Source organism: Tyto alba, unplaced genomic scaffold, assembly GCF_018691265.1.
Source record: "Tyto alba isolate M040663 unplaced genomic scaffold, T.alba_DEE_v4.0 Super-Scaffold_2, whole genome shotgun sequence".
Classification (NCBI taxonomy): domain Eukaryota; kingdom Metazoa; phylum Chordata; class Aves; order Strigiformes; family Tytonidae; genus Tyto; species Tyto alba.
In genome coordinates, this window is record NW_024881282.1 from 58,085,221 (window position 1) to 58,104,739 (window position 19,519).

The window sequence follows — 19,519 nt, forward strand, 5'->3', positions numbered from 1 at the left end:
TATTTCCAGTCCTGAGTTCTATAAAGAGATTGTGCAAGTAGTTTAGGGGTGGATTAAAGATTGTTTTTTTCTTCGGTACCTTCAGGCATTTTGTTTTCCCCAGGTCCAGCTCCAGCGAGTGTGGAGCCCTGTGCCAGCACCCAGCGCCTGCCCCAGTAGAGTCGGTGCCTGCAGGCAGTCCCCTGCCACACGTCCCTGCCTCCCTGCACTGCTCTGCACACCCAACATGCCTCGTGTCCCCATTCTGTGCAGGACAACCCCACAGCATCACCCAGCCAGCCCAGTTCTGTCAGCAGCACCCGGCGTGGGCCCCATGGCCGTGCCAGTGCAAGGCAGAGCACCAACCTGGACTTAGGGGGTTGGTGTGGAACCCCAGCAAATCACAGCTGTGGGTACTGAGGGTCCCTGGCTCCTAGCAACTTCAGGAGGAGGCAGTGATACTCACCTGATTGCAGCCCCATGGTCCTATTTATCTGGTCCATCATACGCTTGAAAAATCCTTGTGGGATCTTGCGTCACAACATAGTTTTATTTTTTGCTGTTCCTTTTTAATCTGGAGATTACAATAAAACTCTGAGGGTTGTTTTGTTTTGTTTTTTTCCTTTGGAAGATGCAGCATTTATATTTTATCACTAAACCAGTTTCTGGCAATGCATGTTTTGGGTCTCTTTCTATTGGTCTGTTGTGTGTCAAACTGGCTTGCTTTGTAACAGCTTCTGCATTGGTATTTTGCTGCTTTGAATAGCAGGGCTTATTTGCTTTGTGTTTTTCAATAACGAAGTAGCCAAAAGTCACCTTTAGTACTTTCCTTAAAAGTAACTAATCTTTCAGTACCCTAGAGCTTTGGATCAATGGTTTAAAATCAATATTTTCTATATAAAGTTATTGTTTATCTTCACCCTGTGCTCTTCAGACTGAAAATCAATGGGGTACACTTATGAATTGTACAGAACATGGGATAGGCAAAAAATTGGATGTTATGCCCTTTTGGGAAATGCATAAAATTAAGGAAATTAAGTGGCACTCTTCTCAATAAAACCTTGAGTAACTAGCACAGTTTTCATCCAGTTTTGTTCTTAAATATCTCTTGGACATGAATTGAAAAAGAAACAGAATTTTATTTTTCAGGACACAGTAAAATCTTGAACAGCAATTAAAATATAGACTGGTTTGGCAGTCTTTAATAATGTAATTGGTTCCACAGACAGGAAGAGTTCATGAACTGCTTTGCATTTATTTCACATTTGGTCTTAATTTTAAGAGACCGTTACTGTTTACAGTCATCTAGGAGCCCCAGATGCAGCAGAATCTCAGGGGGAAAAGAGCACAACAGTTCAACTTTAATAGCATCAGATGTGTGTTTAGCTCAGGCTTTTTGTTTTGCTTTCTAAATTTGTTATATTAAGAGTACTACTAGGAGATGTGCTCTTTGAACTCTTTTCTTATTTATATTTTTAAGAGAGGTTACTTGGTCCAAACCTGAGTGTTCTAAGAAATCACATATTAATTTTACATAATATTAGTTTCTGTTATTTCATGAAATTTACACATTTCTGTGGTCTGTAGTAAAGCAGAAAGAGCATGATCATGTTTTTGATGCCTAAAGTCTTCATTTTGTTAAAGAATTATAGAATCCTAGAATGGTTTAGGTTGGAAGGGACCTTAAAGATCAGTTCCAGTCCCCCTGCCATGGGCAGGGACACCTTCCACTAAACCAGGTTGCTCAAGGCCCCATCCAACCTGGCCTTAAACACTTCCAAGGAGAGGGTATCTCCAACCTCTCTGGGCAACCTGTTCCAGTGTTTTCTGAAGGTTTTCACAGTGGTTTTTTTTTTTAAAACATTTGGTAAAATGGTGTATAGTTTCAACTGGTCAGTCACTCTAGTGAAGTGATGCAAACTAAGAAAAATGAAAAAAACCAGAAATTCAACAGCTATGAGAAAGAAGAAGTTGCTAGCCCTGTAGCCTCTATAGCTGCAGAATGAACTGAATGATAATATTTTGATTTGATTACCTGAATAAAAGAAAAAAATGTTTTCTTCCAGATGTTTTCATCCAAGGCTGGTGTGAAAGGTCATAATGTTGCATTTCCCTGAGGGAGGAGACTTTCTTTTCCGGTATTCCCTCTTGGGCTTAATAAAGTCTGTGAAGGCGCCCTATGAAAGGGAAGAGACAGAAGAGTACCGAAATGTTCTGTTTCCTTCATATGTTGAGGTCTCAGCTTTAGAGTGAAATCTTCCTGCTTTTTGTGGTTTTCTTTTTTTTCTATTTACCTTTGCTACAACCCCTGACAACTTAACCGTTAAAGCAAAATCCAACTGTCAGTCTCCCCTTGACTGTGCATTTTAGGATGCTGTTTTTTTTAATCTCCTCTCTGGATTTAACTGCATATTCCTTTTTCCCCTCTGAATGACTTGGGCTACTGCTGACTGAGCCACTTCCAGGGTGGGCTGCTCCTTTTGGAGGTGGTCCCTCCCCTGCCAGCATCCTCAGTGCTCTTTGCCTGCCCGACCCCTTCATGCTATACCTGTGGCTTTCCCAGCGTGGTTTGTGCATGGCTGCAGCCCCAGCATGACCCCCAGACCCTTGGTCCTGTCCCTTGGGTCACCCCAATGGAAGTGTTTCTGCTGTGACCCAACCTGCTTGCTCAGCGGGTGGGAGTCTGCGATGGAGGCTGCAAACCCCCCTGGCTGTTGCCATCCCCTCTGCTCCTTATTTGTTTCAGCCTCTCCTCACGTGTTGCCACCAACCTAGCTTGCCTTTTCTTCACGGTAAAAGACAGCTCTTTACTGCTTTATAAAATTTCAGCTGCTGGGCACCAATTCTGGGTAAAACCAACCATCATGTAAATAGTATCTTGACACAGCAGCAGCCCACAAAGTCCAAATTAAATGGTAATGACACAAAACCAGCTCCATCCAAATTAAGATGGTGATTGCTGCGCCATCATGTGAAGGGTTCCCTCTAGACCAGACTGTGACTACATTTTCATTCTGGGATCTTATCCATATACTTTTATAAACTGGAACAAACCATGGGTTGTAGATCTCTTCGGGCTATTATTAGAGCTGCCTGGCTTGATAATGACTGATATGAAATGAGTTATGTGAGGAACTCTAATTTCTTATTTACAGAGGCCTGTAGAAAGACACAGACAGTGACAAAGTACAGATTTTTCCTCTGGAAGTAGGAGTCAGAAATGCCTTGTGTTTCTTCTGGCTGGTCAATGCAATAAACTACCCTTACGTGTCAAGGATGTGATTTAGTGCTCAGTGAAAACAGTCAAAACCTTTCTACTGCTCTTAAGAGTAAGGAAACATTGAATCAGCCTTTCTCATAGAATCACTGAAACCATGCTAAGTGAGCTGCAGGGCTGAAGTGAAATTTCCCCCACCCCTGCAAAATTAAGTACAAGGCAGAATGTTTGCAGTGGGTTTCTTTAGCTTCTCACAGGCAATTTCATTTTCTTAATCCTAACAGCAAAACAGTAACAGTTAAGCAACTTGGCTCGGTGTAGGCTGTCTTATCAGGGAGGTTCTGTGTCTGCCCTTGGAGTCACACCTTCTGCTCTGCCAGATGATGAAGTCAAGCAAGCGTATAGCTGGATGGTGCCACGGATGTGGGACATCAGTCAGATGCACTGTACATCAGCTTCTTGTGCAGGGTGGGTGTACAAATGGCAGGCACTCCATGATCAGGACTGCAGCCCTGGTTCTGGACCTTTTCTCACTCAAATTGATGGATTACTGATTGCTCAGAGCTAATACTCTAGATGCATGTCTGAGTAGCCTGTGCATTTACGTTTTACCTCTGGATTCATCTGCTAGGAAAGGACCCATAACTTTTGGTCTTTCTGTTTTTGAATATCTCTAAAAATGTAACACTCTTCTGGCTCATTTTTTGAAAGTGTGACCTGCCTGCCACCAGCTGTGAGTACCACTACTGCAGTGTTGCTTTTCTAGCCTGAAGGTCCTGAGCTGCTGCTGGAAAGTAAGAGCCATCTGAAGTTTCCTGGTGAGGCTAAGAAGTTCCTGCCTGTGCACTAACAATGAGTCCTTCCCCTGCTTCAGGCAGAAAAACTGAACCACTGTTGACTACTGTCATCTTTCCAACATTTCATAAGCTCCCTCCCATGATCTCCAAGGGGATTTCAGCTCAATGTTTTTGGAGCTCTGATAATGTGCTCTGATAGTTTTGCATGAATCTGTGCTAATGTCAGGCCTAACCAGTACCACTGGTACTGTCGTGTATGCTTTTTTTGGTGGACCAGTGATAAATTAGAGAGCAGTTAGACAAGCTGAGATTCACTGTATTAATTCCCCATGAAATAGGAATTTAAAATCCAATTTAAATCTGTAAAAGTCTTGGACCGAAGTCCATGCCTGCCTGGCTGCAGCTGTACTGACTGTATGTCCGCACAAATTAAAGAGTATTTGATTAGCAAGCCTGAGAACACCCACACAGCGTTCCCTTGCTTGGTTTGAGCCTGTTCCCACAGCGCTTCCCTGGGTGGCACACAGCGGAGCTGGCTTCGCCGGTGCCATTTCAGTTACTTCCAGGAACAGAGGAAGGGTCTGCTCCCTTTTATTTTTTAGAATAGCTGTAATCTCTGATGGGGTTTCTACTGTCTTGCTGGCATGAAGATTTCCCTTAAGGCCAGGATTCCAAAGATTCAGTCAAATAAAAGGCAAAAGGGTAAAATGATGAGTCATTAAGAAGAGAGAACATTTTGTGTCATGTTCTTAGCATTGGTTATTTACAGTTTTATGTTCTACTTTACAAGTAGAGTGTTTTTTGGCTCATGCTGGGGTAAAAAAAAAAAAAAAAAAAAAAATTCTGGTCTCTTGTATCTGTTAGGGCACCAGAGGAGTCAGTTCACTAACCAGGACTGAGGGATAGCTGTGCAGACATCCGTTATCACTCTCCATGCATATTCCCAATAGCCCTTGACATGGTGAGAGAGAAAAGGGTTTTCTTTCTTTTGTTTAAAAGCAGAAAGATCATGTTCAGCTGCCATGCTACAGTTTTGAGCCTTAATTGTGTGTGGATAAGTTGGCTGTGAGTTTGGCAGCTGAATCCAACCTGCAAGCTCTTTGACACTATTGTTAGTTGTGTCCCCTGGGTGACCTTTTAAGTGGAAATTGAAACAAAAAGAAGTTTTAGATATTTAATCTTTCTCAGCACTGCTCATTAGCCTTTCTTCTTCCCTTCTGGCTGAGGTATTTCCATAGACAGCTTTCTTGTTCATAATCCTTCTTGTTTTGTGACTTCATCCTTTTCTGGTTTAGTTGTCACACTTCTGTTGTTTTCTTTCACATTCAGTTATCCCTAATAATTTGACCTGGTTTCCACTGTTTCTACAATTACTTTTATTTGAGATCATTGTGGAAGACATGACTAGACCAAACTGACCCTTATTATGCTTCATGTCCTTACGTTAGGATATTTTGTACTTGTGTGTAGTATCCTGACCTTCTTCTGCAATTTATTTCCCAAGTGACCTTCCTGACCAGTTACTGAGTTTTTTCTGTGCCTTCTCAAAATTCACTGTCATTGTGGGCTGCCTGACAGAACTGTGGAGAAAAAAGTCCATTTCACCTTTTGTTGTCTGAAAAGATTGTCCAGGGTGGAAGTGAGAGCATGTGTGGGGAAATTAGGATTTGTGGTCACTCTGCTTTCAGCTTCTGTTTATGCTACTTGTTTAATTCATTGATATCTGTCTACCTGAGAGGCTCTTCAGATTGTGCTCTTCTCTTATTTCTTGCTCCTCTTGTGATGCTATAATGAATAGTTAGCCCCTCTTCATTTGTATCACACTGTCAGGTTGGGATTTTTTTGTGCAGGTCTTTGCAACAGCCCCTGATAATCCCAATCCTGTTCCCTAAGCAAGCCTTTGTTTACAGAATCATAGAATCATTTAGGTTAGAAAATACTCTTAAGATCATTGAGTCCAACCACTAACCTAACACTACCAAGTCCACTGCTAAGCCATGTCCCTAAGCACCACATCTACATGTCTTTAAATACCTCCACTGGTATGGTGACTCAATCACTTCCCTGGGCAGCCTGTTCCAATGTTTGATAACCATCATGGTGAAGTAGTTTTTCCTAATATCCAATCTAAACATCCCCTAGTGCAATTTGAGGCCATTTGCTCTTGTCTTATCACTTGTTACTTGGGATAAGAGACCAACACCCAACTCGTTACAACCTCCTTTCAGGTAGTTGTAGAGAATAAGGTCTCCCCTGAGCCTCCTTTTCTCCAGGCTAAACAACCCCAGTTCCCTCTGCCTCTCCTTTTAAGACCTGTGCTCTAGACCCTTCACCAGCTCTATTGTCCTTCTCCTCCAGCACCTCAGTGTCTTTCTTGTAGTGAGGGGCCCAAAACTGAACACAGTATTTGAGGTGCAGCCTCACCAGTGCTGAGTACAGGGGGACAATCACTTCCCTAGTCCTTCTGGCCACACTATTTCTGATACAAATCAGGGTGCTTTTGGCCTTCTTGGCCACACTGCTGACTCCTATTCAGCTGGCTGTCAACCAGCACCCCCAGGTCCTTTTCCATGGGGCAGCTTTCCAGCCACTCTTCCCCAGGCCTGTAACTTTACATGGGGCTATTGTGACCCAGATGTAGGACCCGACACTTAGCCTTATTAAATCGCATACAATTGGCCTTGGCCCATCAATCCATCCTGTCAATATTCCTCCGTAGAGCCTTCCTATCCTCAAGCAGATCAACACTCCTGCCCAACTTGGTGTTATTTGCAAACTTACTGAGGGTGCAATTGATTCTCTTGTCCAGATCATTGATAAAGATATTAAACAGAACTGGAACCAACACTGAGCACGGGGGCACAACACTTGTGACTGGTTGCCAACTGGATTTAACCCCATTCACCACCACTCTTTGGTCCCAGCCATCCAGCCGTTTTTTTACCCAGCAAAGAGTATACTTGTCCAAGCCACGAGCAGCCAGTTTCTCTAGGAGAATGCTGTGGGAAATGATGTCAAAGTCTAGGTAGACAACATCCACAGCTTTTCCCTCATCCACTGAATGGCTCACCTGGTCATAGAGGGAGATCAGGTTAGTCAAGCAGAACCTGCTTTTCATAAACCAATGCTGACTGCACCTGGTCACATGGTTGTCTTGTACGTGCTGCATGATGGCACTCAGGATCATCTGCTCCATAACCTTCCTTGGCACCAAGGTCGGACTGATGGGCCTATAGTTCCCCAGATCCTCCTTCTGGCCCTTCTTGTATATGGGCATCACATTTGTTAACCTCAAGTCAACTGGGACCTTCCTGGTTAACCAGGACTGCTGATAAATGTTGGTAAGTGGCTCAGCGAGCACATCTGCCAGCTCCCTCAGTATCCTTGAGTAGATCCCATCTGGTCTCATAGACTTGTGTGTTTCTAATGGTGTAGAAGGTTGCTAACCATTGCCCCTTGGATTATGGGGGCTTCATTCTACTCCCCATCCCTGTGTTCCAGCTCAGGGAAAATGCTTCATCTTTGTAATAGGTGTTTTCTCCCACAACAAATAACAAAAGCCTCTTTGGTAATACTGTGTACACAATCATGTGCTAATCCCTAGGATGCTCCTGTTCCCACTAGGACCTTTTCTTGCAAATGCAAGGGCTGCAACACTTGCTATGTTCATGACTCAGTTCCACTACCAGTTCTTGGTCTTAAAGTTGTTGTGGATAGCATCATTGGTGCCTATTTGGAACGCCAATACTTAGTGGATGAGCCTCAGTGGCTCTTCTGAGTGACAGAAGGCAGAAGGTGCATGTCTTGGGATGTCAGGCTTATAGACAGTCCCTCATCCTCTTCAGGACTAGAGAATGGGCCACTCCACTCGTTATTTGCTCTTTGGGTTGGTGGTTTTGAATTTTACAGTCCTTTAGAAGAAGTAGCTTTTCTTTATCTACTAGGATGATGGTCTTGATTTTGGTTTGGGCAGCTAGTAGTCTGAAAAGTGAGTTTTCTTTTCTATTCATAGGACAGAAATCAATCACTTTCCATCACTCTTGTACTTATCAATGTCTGATCTGCTTTTTGAGATGAAAATCACTTAAAGTTTCCCAAATGAAAGCCCCCCAAAAATCTCATCTTCAAATGGCCACTAGCTCCTTATAAAAGATGAGGAATTGCACAAATATGTTGATAGTGGCCCCTGAGCATAATAATTTTTCTTTTTCTTGAGGAGTAGGCATACTAACACAACTTCTGGACATTTTTTCACAACAGTGCTTTAGCCTGAGCTAACAAGGCTGCCAAATTGGATGTCAATACAGTAGCACATATATATGTATATATATAGGCAGTCAAATTCTGTGCTTTCAAAAATCACAGCCATGCCTATCTCTTCAAAGACACAACACTCCTTACTCTGTTTAGTCCCTGTAGCTTTTGATGGCTAGCTCTGAAACCTGGTTCTTCATTTCTCTCTCTAATTTTAGATTGTGTCCATCTCAAGCTCATGGTCATGCTATGTTGGAAGACGATTGTCTTCCATATGATCTGTTTGGAAAGCTTAAGGTAGGGTTGTTGGGTTTTTGCAGTTTTTATTCTGAAACATTTGCATGGCTGTACAGCAGATGGTGCTCTCCTTCCCTTTCTTCTCACACAGATTACTTTCATTAGCTAAACTTTTCAAACCAAGACTGGGGATTATTAATAATCTTTTCTGCACTGGCTGAGCAATTGGAGCTACATATTTTCAGAGTTGGTTTACTTAGCCATGCACAGATTTTGTTTTAAGGACCAAGAAAGCATAAAGTCTGTTTGTGAGTTAATTTACAACACTAATCTGTCTCCCCTGAGCAGTTAGAGCAGAACACTGATTTACATTTACTAAAGGATTCTTTTCATATGTGCAAACCCAGTATTTGTTTCAAATGAGTAATTCTTTACTAAAATGAATGTATCATAAAATCAAATACAGGTTGAGTTTAAGCAATGAACTCAGTGAAACTATCAGAACCTCTAAATCAAGGAAACAGTTTCACAGCTTAATTAACTGAAATGTTTATCCAGCTACCTGAAGTTTGATGAAATAAAAAAAATATTCTCTGTTTTTATGCTGAACAGCTGAATTCCTGCTTTAGCTCTCTCGGCAGACTAAAAGCTGTTTTCTGACACTTAGCACAGTTAGTCCAGGCTTTCAGAGGTTTGTTTCACAAGTGATAGCTCTTAGACAACTAGAAGTGGTGTTGAAAAAGTCAAATCCATTTCAAGGATTTGGTGAGAAACAGTGCTGTAAGCTTTGAAATATTGCAGACTGCAGTAATACCATAGTAATCTTCAACAGTATTAACAGCTTAAACAGACAAGCCTATATAAATTGGCTTAAAACCAATCAGGCAGGAGAACTTCACTAATTCAAACTAATAACTCTGTGGGCTGTATTGTGGATTATCAGATGTTGCAAATTAGGAAGTAAAAGTATGATGCAAAGCTCAGAGAAATCAAAGTAAAGACTTCCATTGATGCTACTGTGCTTGCATTATCCCACTCACATGGATTTCCATAACAAAGATACCAAGGATACTGAAGCACAATAAGTAGCTTACTTATTTTGACAATTTTGCTCTATTTGCTGTCATTTATGATACTACCTATTTCACTCTGTGGCATTTTACTTGATAAAAATATATCACTATTTATGTGACAGTAGATCTAAGAACATCAGCCACTGATCCGAGCTCATGGCAGACACTATACAAACACAAACCGAAAAGACAGTCCCTGACCTTAGTGCTCAGCATTTTGTCACTGTGAGGCTGTCTTATGAACAGTCTGTTGATATTAACTTTTTCTCTTTGACTCTATGTATAGTATTTCAGATAGGTATCTCCACATTTATAATTCAAACTGAAAAAAACCCTACTAAATTAATTAATAGTATTCTTCTTTCAGAGTCATGGAGTCAGTCTATCTCTGAGAAGGTAAAGCAAAATTCTGTTTCTGCAAGTTGATATCCACTCTTTAGCAGAGAATATGCATCTTATAAGTAGATCCAAAGTGACTATTTCCCATAGAAAATTTTATTTTCTAAAAGTAAATGGATGCTTTTTGTTCTTTTAAAGTGGGGGGGAAGGGTGGTATGAAGATTGTCAAGTAGAAAGGGATTGAAATCTATTTTTGCCTTTTCAAGACTATGAAAAAAAAATTAATAAATTAGTTTTTCTGACTTGGGAAGCATTTTTCCCAAGCTATTGTCTATATATGTGTTTTACCCCCGAATTATAGCTACAAGGAGCAAGCCATATGGAACAAAAAAAAAGGGGGAGAGATCTATTTCCTCCCTATTTTCATATGGTTTCACATCTAGATAAATAATGATGAGGTGAAGTGTTACACCAGTGTATGTTTTCCATGCTTTGAGGAGCCTGGACAACTGACTTAGGCAACTCAAGTTAAGATAAAATCAATCTGGATTGGCAAAAGAGGGAACGTGGGGAAAGAAATGTGGCATTTCAGAGTAAGGGAGGTGGCAGAGACGAATTGGGCATTGGGGTCACTGCATAGGTCTTGATACTGGGACTGAAGGGGCCCGGGCACTCCCCACTGCTTGGCCTTCAGTGAAACCAGCTGAAATACAATAAATGTTATGTTGCATATACTAGCTGTACCACTGCCCTCAGAGAAAATGATAAATGAATAGATTGTTCCTGTAACCCACAAAAGAAATTTTATGGACACAGAGAAGAGAAATCTGACTCCCTTTGAGGCCCCACTGAATTCAGTGCCAATGCATTTTAATCCAGAGCAAAGTGCTGATAACTCTATTCCTCCTTCCTCACTTGTTTTGATGAAAATTAACTTTCAACATTCACATCTGATCAAATCACAAGCTAGAATTATGTGTAACCATGAAAAAGATGACATCTTATTCTATAAATACACATTTGGTAGTAACTTTCAAATTATGTTAACAGAGTTCACACAGTATTAGTCAAATCCCTGTCATTAAGAAATGGTATTTCATAAGAAAGCTGATAATAGGATACAAAGATCCTAATATGATTGGATGATGACTTGTTAATGGGAATTCTTTTTTGCCATAACTAGTGGCTTTCAGTTTACTCTAACAAAGATGATGTCCCTCATGGGAGATGGTAATATAATGAAAATCTGGAAACGGTGTAAAAAAATGAAACTAAAGGTTCAAAATTACAGTCAATGATTTTGTAGATCCAGGATGATTAAATTTTAAAGACATTGTTGGGGAAAATAAGGCAATTCTAAGGTAGAGCAAATGCCACTGCTCCCTGCTTATCTGTCAAAGCCCCACTCTTATGCTTTGCCCCTATAGGCATACAGTGTATCTCCTTCAAATCAGGGATAAATTAAAAACAAGGCTTTGTATGGGAAGCTTTCTGTCCCCCAGAGCAAGAGATGTGACTGGTGGTCCGACCACACTGCAGGCCATGGCCTGAATTAAGTTCTCAGAGAATTAATTGGAGGGAGTTGTACAATTAATAAGAAAAATATGGAACTCTTAAGATTTTTTTCTGGGGATTGGAAGACCTTTTTTTATCAAGTCCAATTAGTTGAGCTAACCAATATATCAGCATAGCCCACTCATCAAAATTTTCACCTTAGAATAGCTCAAAATTTCCGAGTCTTGCCTATCTTTGTGTCCCAGTTTCAGCTTGAATAAAGTTAATTTTCTTCTTAGTGGCTGGTACAGTGCTGTTTTTTGGATTTATGATGAGTATAATGTTGATAACACACTGATGTTTTAGTTGTTGCTAAGTAGTATTTATACTAAGTCAAGGACTTACCAGCTTTTCATGCTGCCCTGCTAGCAGAGGCTGGGGGTGCACAAGAAGCTGGGAGGGGACACAGCCAGGACAGCTGACTCAAACAAGCCAAAGGGGTATTCCATACCATGTGACATCATGCCCAGTATATAAACTGGGGGGCTCTGACCAGGGGACACCATGGTTCAGGGATTGGTTGGACATCGGTCAGCAGGTGATGAGCAATTGCATTGTGCATCACTTGTTTTGTAAATTCTGTTATTATTTCCTCCTCTCCTTCCTCCCCTTCCTTTTCTGTCTTATTGAACTTGTCTTTATCTCAACCCATGAGTTTTACTTTTTTTTTTTTTTTTTTTTTCTGATTCTCTTCCCCATCTCACTGCTGGAGGGGCAGTGCGTGAGTGACTGTGTGATGCTTAGCTGCCAGCTGGGGGTTAAACCACAACAGCTTCTGGTGCCTAACATGGAGCATTAAGGGTTGAGATAATGATAGATCTGAACAGAACATGTTAAAACAAATCTGTTATAAGCATTTATTATATTATTTTAATAGTCGCTGGTCACATTGCTGACTTATTGTTTCTCAGAGCTGTTGCATTCATTCTTAGAGTTGTGTTATGTATCACGTTACTTGCCGTATATATTCCCTGTGCTGCTGCTTATCATCCCTGGGAGTTGCATTTAGGTTATCACTTTGCTGTACTATGTAACACTGGTTTATGGTATGATAAAATTATCGGTCATGGAACTAATCTGGTATTTGTTGGCATTGGCGTCATGTCTGTACTTCAGGAGCCATCTCTTGGAAATTATCAATAATTACACTCTACTTTTTCTCCTCAGAGAGCCAATCTGTAGGGGCGACACCTTCCTTCACCTTCCTGTTGGGTATACTAGATCAAGAAAATATTGAAAGGCCAGGTTTTGTCAGCAGTTTTAATGTATATTTGTGCACTGGTAGCATAACATAATGTCTGTGAAAGCAAAAGAAATGTACCTTCAAATTGCTGTAGGAATGTTTGCCCATCTCTCTCATGTCTCATTGCAGCACCAACAAGAGTTCGAATTATGGGTTAAGAAGGGACTTTACAGACTGAGCACACAAATACTGTTGGTATATCAGTTTTCCTCAATGAAAGTTAGCTGCACTAAGGAGCCTCCTTTCATTAATTGGCTTTAATGTAGGAGAAGGAATGTCATCTATATGATTTGGGCTCCTGAGAGAAGACTTATATGATTTTTAGAAGAAAAACACTGTAGTCACTGAGTGTCATATCTGCAATTAAAAAGCAAAAAGCTGACACGGACACCACAGTAATAGGGTATGTCTCAGTGGGAACCCACTGCCACCATCAGCTTTTTACAATTTTTTGTATTGCTAATATGATACAAAACGTACCACTAGGAATACTGTTGCATATTAGACTCTCTTATTTCATAAATTATTACTGTATTACCCTCTAAATGTCCCAATGAGTATAACAGCATCAAAATACTATGTAAAAACAGTAAAACCATGCAAACAGCAATTATTGAACTGTTAGATATGTACAACACTTTTTTCCTTCCCTTTTCCTTGTTTTTATCCTGAATAAATAAACAGTTTGTTACTGATAAGGTCATTCAACCACCTCCGAGATACTATTGCTTCTGAATTGGAACAGGGTAACCAATTACTGCTGGGAATGTGATGTGACAGGTTTTAAGAGTGGGGAAACTGGAGAATGACTTTTGATATTCAAATTTGCTCTCATCTTGTTTCCATAGTGTGCTGCTGGCACTAATGAAGGAAGATGTGAAATGCATCTCATCACACACTTGGAATGGCTGAGAATTCACACATCTCCTTCGTTCTCAGTGCTCCATCTACAAGCCAGTTGGAGCAAACAGAACTTTGCCCAAGAAAAATGAAAAAAAATACATAGGGAGGGTCATATTCTCTCATGTTTTCAGGAAATTGTGGAAGACAGTACGGTAGAAGCTATCACCTCTGCAGGATGAAGAAGGTTCATCAGTCAGTGCTTGTGTCTTTAGATTGATGGACACCGTGGCCTCATAAAAACTGCCTATTCTATTTCATAGGAAACTCTGCAATTGAAAAAAAAATCATATTCTGAGCAAATATATAAAAAAGTATTTTCAGATTTCATTAATGTGAAATTAAATTAAAATAAAAATTTTGGATAATGTATTTTGGAATTGTTTCTCCTGTAATTTTCCTTCATGGTGTGTTAATAATTCACTTTTAATCTTTTCAAAGAAGTTCTTCTTAAAAAGAAAAAATAAATTTTTCCCATTCGAAAAATCTAAAATGTTCTGTTGTTCCTTATCAGAAAATATTTTTCAAGGGAAATTAGAGTGAGGTATTGTTGAAATAAGCAATTTCACCACTGGCCAACCAGCATTTTCCAATGGAGAAATACTTTATCGTAAGATTTATTACTGTATCATTCATTCAGAATAATTTTAATAAAAACAGGAAGGTTAAGATTTATATGATTTGTCTGAAGGTGAGAAGTTCTATTTAAAACTGTGTCAAAGATCATTTGGGAGATACTGACTCATCTTTACAGATAGCCCAGAATATAAATAATGTCCTGGCAAACAGTATTAATAATGTCTTTCACAGGATATCATTAATAATTATAGTTTATACGGCTACAACTCCAAAAAAAGGTTCTCATGGTGCAATAAACCAAAGAAGCAAGCTCGACTAGTTTATGACTTCATTAACATGGTGAGCTATAATTGCAACCTTGCAATCAGCAAATGCAAATGCTCTATTTTAGTACTGCCAGTTTTATTTTACGTGTAACTTGCTCTTCAGAGAAGGGGATCTTATCCTATTTTTCTTGGATTTCAGTGCCCTGAAAGTTTATTCTTTGGAAATACACTAATAGCACAGAAATGGAATTGGGATTATGAAGTATCTGATGCCCTTTTCACACGTTTATGATGTGCCTTAAGCAATAGCACTGGCTGTAAAATATAGAAGGGCTAAAAAGAATGTAGTTGTCATGACAGTATATGTGTCCAGATTGCAAGCCAGAAAACTGTCACTGATAGTTGGGGTATAATTGACCAGAGTGTATGATAAGCACATTACTGATTGATTAATGTGACCTAGTTGTATTTGAAATGTCAAAGAGGAAAATTGAGTTGTCATTTTATATCATGTTCTTTTTCAAGTAACAGATAAATATTATAATTAATGACTTTTCACTAAGGTTATCTAAAAAATTTAGGGAATATTAAACATCACATTATTCACAGTCATCATAGGTGAATACATTATTGATGAATATTGATAAATGCTTGCTTATATGAAACAGGCCTCAAAACAAGTTTGTGTACTTAAATAATGTTTTTTAATGTCTCTTTTGATTTCATTTTTTATTATTTAGCTTAGTGAATTAACTAAATTCACTAAAATCCTTTTACAATTTAGTAAGGTTTTATTTGTACTTACTCCATAGCGAACTGGGATATTGATTTAGAAGGTTTAAGTTCGTTTCTGTTGAAGTCAATTGTAAAATGCCTGTTGACTAGAAAAAGATTGAGAATTGACCCATGCAGTGGCTTGCTACCATTTCCCACCACTTACATAGAAGGACCTTAAATTTTCTCAGGTAGTTGGGAAAATGTGCATTAGCAAACGTATTTCCAAAAAATGTTCTCAGCCTTGAAGTAAGTCTCAAAGAATCCTCCAAGCTATTATGGATAAAACAAGGCCAAAAATCATCTGCTGCAAGATACTGAAATGTTATCACTCACAATTTGTCTGAAGTATATCTGCGAAGAGGGCTGCCTGCCAGTAGGAGACTTTTCCACCAGAAAATGTAGTCTCATCTAAGCCTCTAATGTTTTGTAGAAAAAGCAAAAATTTTCTGTAGTAAAAAGTTTAACTGAATTGTTTCAACCTTCAGATTTAATTTTGGCAAATTTTGAATTTCTGTTATGTCTTTCAGATCAGATATTGTTTGGACTTCATAGTAATATAATGAATTAAGTTGATGATGATATCTTACGATGTCCTATGAAGTCCCCGAGTGTCTGAAGTTATTTCAGTGTTTTGACTTCTTGATACCAATTCAGCTGCATAAATGCAGGATTCTTGTCCTACTTGAAGTGCCCCAGACTTGGACACATGGCTAAAGTTGTGATACTTGAATCCTGGGGAGTACGCACCCTCCAGGATCAACACCCAAAAGCTAGCTGGGATCCCCCAGGGTTGCTCAGCACCAAGTGTTGACATTCAGGTACAGGACTGAGCCCCAAAGTGTCTATATTACAGTGGGCTGAATCCTCCTTATGCTTATTTGAGTGTATTGACTAAAACTGCAGAGATATGATGGAATTTTGGCCACCTAGTTCATGTGTAGGTATGTATGTGCAGGCATCCAAATTGTTATGTTTTAATCTGGGGCTGAATCCCACCCTTTACTACCTGAGCAAATATTTTTCAGAGTTGTACAAACCAGTGGAAGTGCATTCTGCTTTACCTATGATAATTTAAAAAATATATTTGAATTTTTAGCATAAGTCTTTTTGAAAATCTATGCATAGGATACTTTTCCTAAAGGGAGAAATACCACAAAAGAATGATGTGGAGGGCATGAATGGCTGGGAAAAAAAAATGTAAAAAATGCTGGCAATCAGATTCACCTGTTCTCTCAGGTGCTGAGTTAGAGTGGAAGGCGAAACCTGCATTTTGAATGGAAAGTGGTTCCAGTAACAGAGCAGAACGTTACTGGGAGCAAATGTCTTCCTGAAAGACAATAATGGACAGTGCAAATTATGACATCAGAAGCTCTCACAGTTTTGCCTTTAATTTAGTCCAGGAAAAATATTACCATTTCAAACAACCACATTTATGTTGAAGCCAACCAGCTACCACTTTCCCAGCAAAGCGGGTAATAGCAAGACCAGCTTTCACCACTGGGTCTTGTCTCCCTTGGGACTAGCCTTTGGAGAGGGGTGGGCTTCTTCAAAAGGGTGGGTGATTCAGAGAATGAGGTAAGTTTACCACAATACATTTTACATTTTCCTAGATTATCCATTTTCCAGAGCAAAAGATATCAAGTAGAGGCTTGCTAACTTGTTCTCTAAGAAACAAAACCCAAGCAGTTTGCCTTTTCAAATCCTTCCTGAGTTTTCACATGCTAGATCACACTCCAGCCTCAACTCCAATATTATACAGTTAACATAGTCTCAAGTCTTGTGTCTGGGAGAAGCTTAATTTTTTTACCTGACACTAGATGAAGAAGGATTGAGCAAAACTTCAGCCTCTCTCAACCAGCTAGTGCAACAAACATGGCATGCAGGAGCTAGTCAGCAAGCAGGAATCAGCGATCAACTAACTAATTGCTGTTCTTATCCCCTATCTCCCACTGGGCCATGAGATAAGTAGGGAAGGTACTATTATGGTTCAGGAGTTATGTCATCTGGTAGGATAAGGCAACACAACTTTCCTTAATCAAAGTGATGCCTAAAATACAACCTAGCCTACAGGGTATGGTGAAGATTGTGAGGATCACAGACACTGGTGCACTGGAGTAGTGGTGCCACTGACAGAAAACAGGGAAAAGCACAAAGGCCTGGCCTGTTATTCTTGACCCTAAATCACCTCATCACCACTCTTCAATCACCTGCAGTGGGAGGGGGAGTCAGGAGGACACCTCATGCATCCTCCTCCTGCTTGGGCTGGTGAAATGACCAGTGGGAGCAAACAGATGCTGACCCTGCCTCTGAACTTGGTCAACAGGAGCCCACCTACCATAAAGCTTCTTGATCTTCCAAAGAGCTGGAAAACAAAATCTTATCTTTCTAAATAAAGGACAACCATTTGTCTGACACAGTTGTGCACTCTGGGTAATGTTTTGAGCAAATGTTTAATTACAAAAGGATGGTGCCTAAATTGTCATAATTAATCTGAACCTGTGCTAGAGTTCACAGCAGCCTGTGCATAGATTCACACTGGTGAATCACTCTCATTGAAATACTCTGTGCTTAAATAGCAAGAAAAGCTGCTATTAGAAATCTCTGTAATAGCTTTTATGAAAGCTCTGGCTAATTTAGAGCCCAATTAAACCCAGAAATCCAATTATTTCTGAATAACATAATTGCAAGAAAGTAACTAGCATTGTAAGTATGCGCTAGTTATTATGGAAGATGCTTTAATAAAAGAAAATCAGTTCTCAGCAGCTGAAAAGACATGTTCTTAGTTATCACAAGGATGGTCTGCAAATTTCAGAATTTAATTTTCACTGCTCTGCAGCAGGGGTAAGTAAACCCTCTTGGTGCTCTGTGACTGTTACTATGTGCATTTCATGGGTCCAACTGGAGAGCAGATAAAAGATGCTGGAGCAGTCTCATTTACACAGATGCTTGAATAATCTCTATTGAATGAGGTCCTTACCAATCAGTAAAACCAAAGCCCCTCCAACCTCCTCTTTCCACAAAAAAAAAAAAAAAAAAAAAACCAAAAAAAAAAAAAAAACCAAAATAAGATTGCTGTGACTTTATGTTGTGGTTTGAGCTGAGAAGGCAACTGAGCACCATGCAGCTGCTCACTCCCCCCTTCCTTGTTCGTTCTAAGAAGGCGAAAATAAGCAAAGGCTTGGGATTTGAGATAGGACAGGGAGGAATGAATCACCCATTATGGTCATGGGCAAAAGGCAGACTAGTTAGGGGAAGAAAAAAAGAACATGGATTTATTACAGACAACACTCAACAGAGTAAGACAGTGAGAAACATTGCCACATCTTGAGAAGGACTTCCTGCCACCTCTCCCTTCTTCCCGGGCTCAGTTCTGCTCCCAGTACCTCTACCTCCTCCCCTCAGCAGCACAGAGGGCAGGGGATGGGAGGTGCAGTCAGTGCTGTTGCTTCTTCCACCTTTGGTGAGGGGAGCTTCTGGAATTTCCTCCCCCTTCTCCAGCATGGTTCCATCTAATAGGAGATGGAACCTCCTCAACAACTTCTCTGTGATTTGAGTCCCTCCCACGGGCCGCAGCATTTCCCTAGCTGTTCTAGTGTGGGACACCAACATTCTCCAACTGGAGTCAATCCCACGGGCTGCAGCCCTTCTCAAGTTGCTGTGGCGTGGGACACCCCTGCAAGCTGCAATTATCCCAGCACCAAACTACAACAGCAGGGGCTTCTTCTTCCCACAGGGTCCTGGCTGCCTTTGGGTGCACTCAGCTTAATTGGATTTATGGGCCTCCCCACAGGCCATATACCAGTGTCTGCTTCACCGTAGATCTTCATGGGTGGCAGGGGGGGCTACCCTGCCATCTCACCACAGGATACAGGGGGATCTCTGCTCTGGAATACCCCCCCTTTCCCCTCCCTCCACTCCCCCTTCCTTCCTCTGTTCCTCCAGTGACCTTGTTGTTCACATAGATGTCACAACTCCTCTTCACAAGTCCAACTCCTCCTCCCAGGTCCCTTCTTAAAGATGTTATGGCAGAGGCGCAGCTGATGGGCTTAGCCTTGGTGCAGAGGTGGGTCTGACTTGGATCCAGGGGAGCTTTGAGAAGCTTCTCACAGGGGTCACCACTGTAGCCCCCTCCCCTGCTACCCAAAAACCCCACTCACCACTCACTCAAACTCAAGACACTTTAGTATTAAAAAAGATAATGATTTCTATGATAGAAAACTAACCTGATAATGTTGAGTAATATTGGATGTAAACTAACAATAAAGATGATGCTGGAAATAGAAAGTGTCCATGTAAATAAGAAG

General features: G+C 40.5%; 1 protein-coding gene across 1 annotated transcript in view; it reads left to right on the forward strand.

Annotated features, from left to right (window-relative positions):
• Window positions 1–13,886, forward strand: part of GXYLT1 (glucoside xylosyltransferase 1) — a 63,838-nt gene extending 49,952 nt beyond the window's left edge. The window contains exon 9 of the mRNA XM_033000025.2: window positions 13,542–13,886. Coding sequence (XP_032855916.2) covers window positions 13,542–13,558 — 17 coding nt within the window. The 3' untranslated portion in view covers window positions 13,559–13,886. The remainder of the gene's footprint in view (window positions 1–13,541) is intronic.
• The last annotated feature ends 5,633 nt before the right edge of the window (window positions 13,887–19,519 follow it).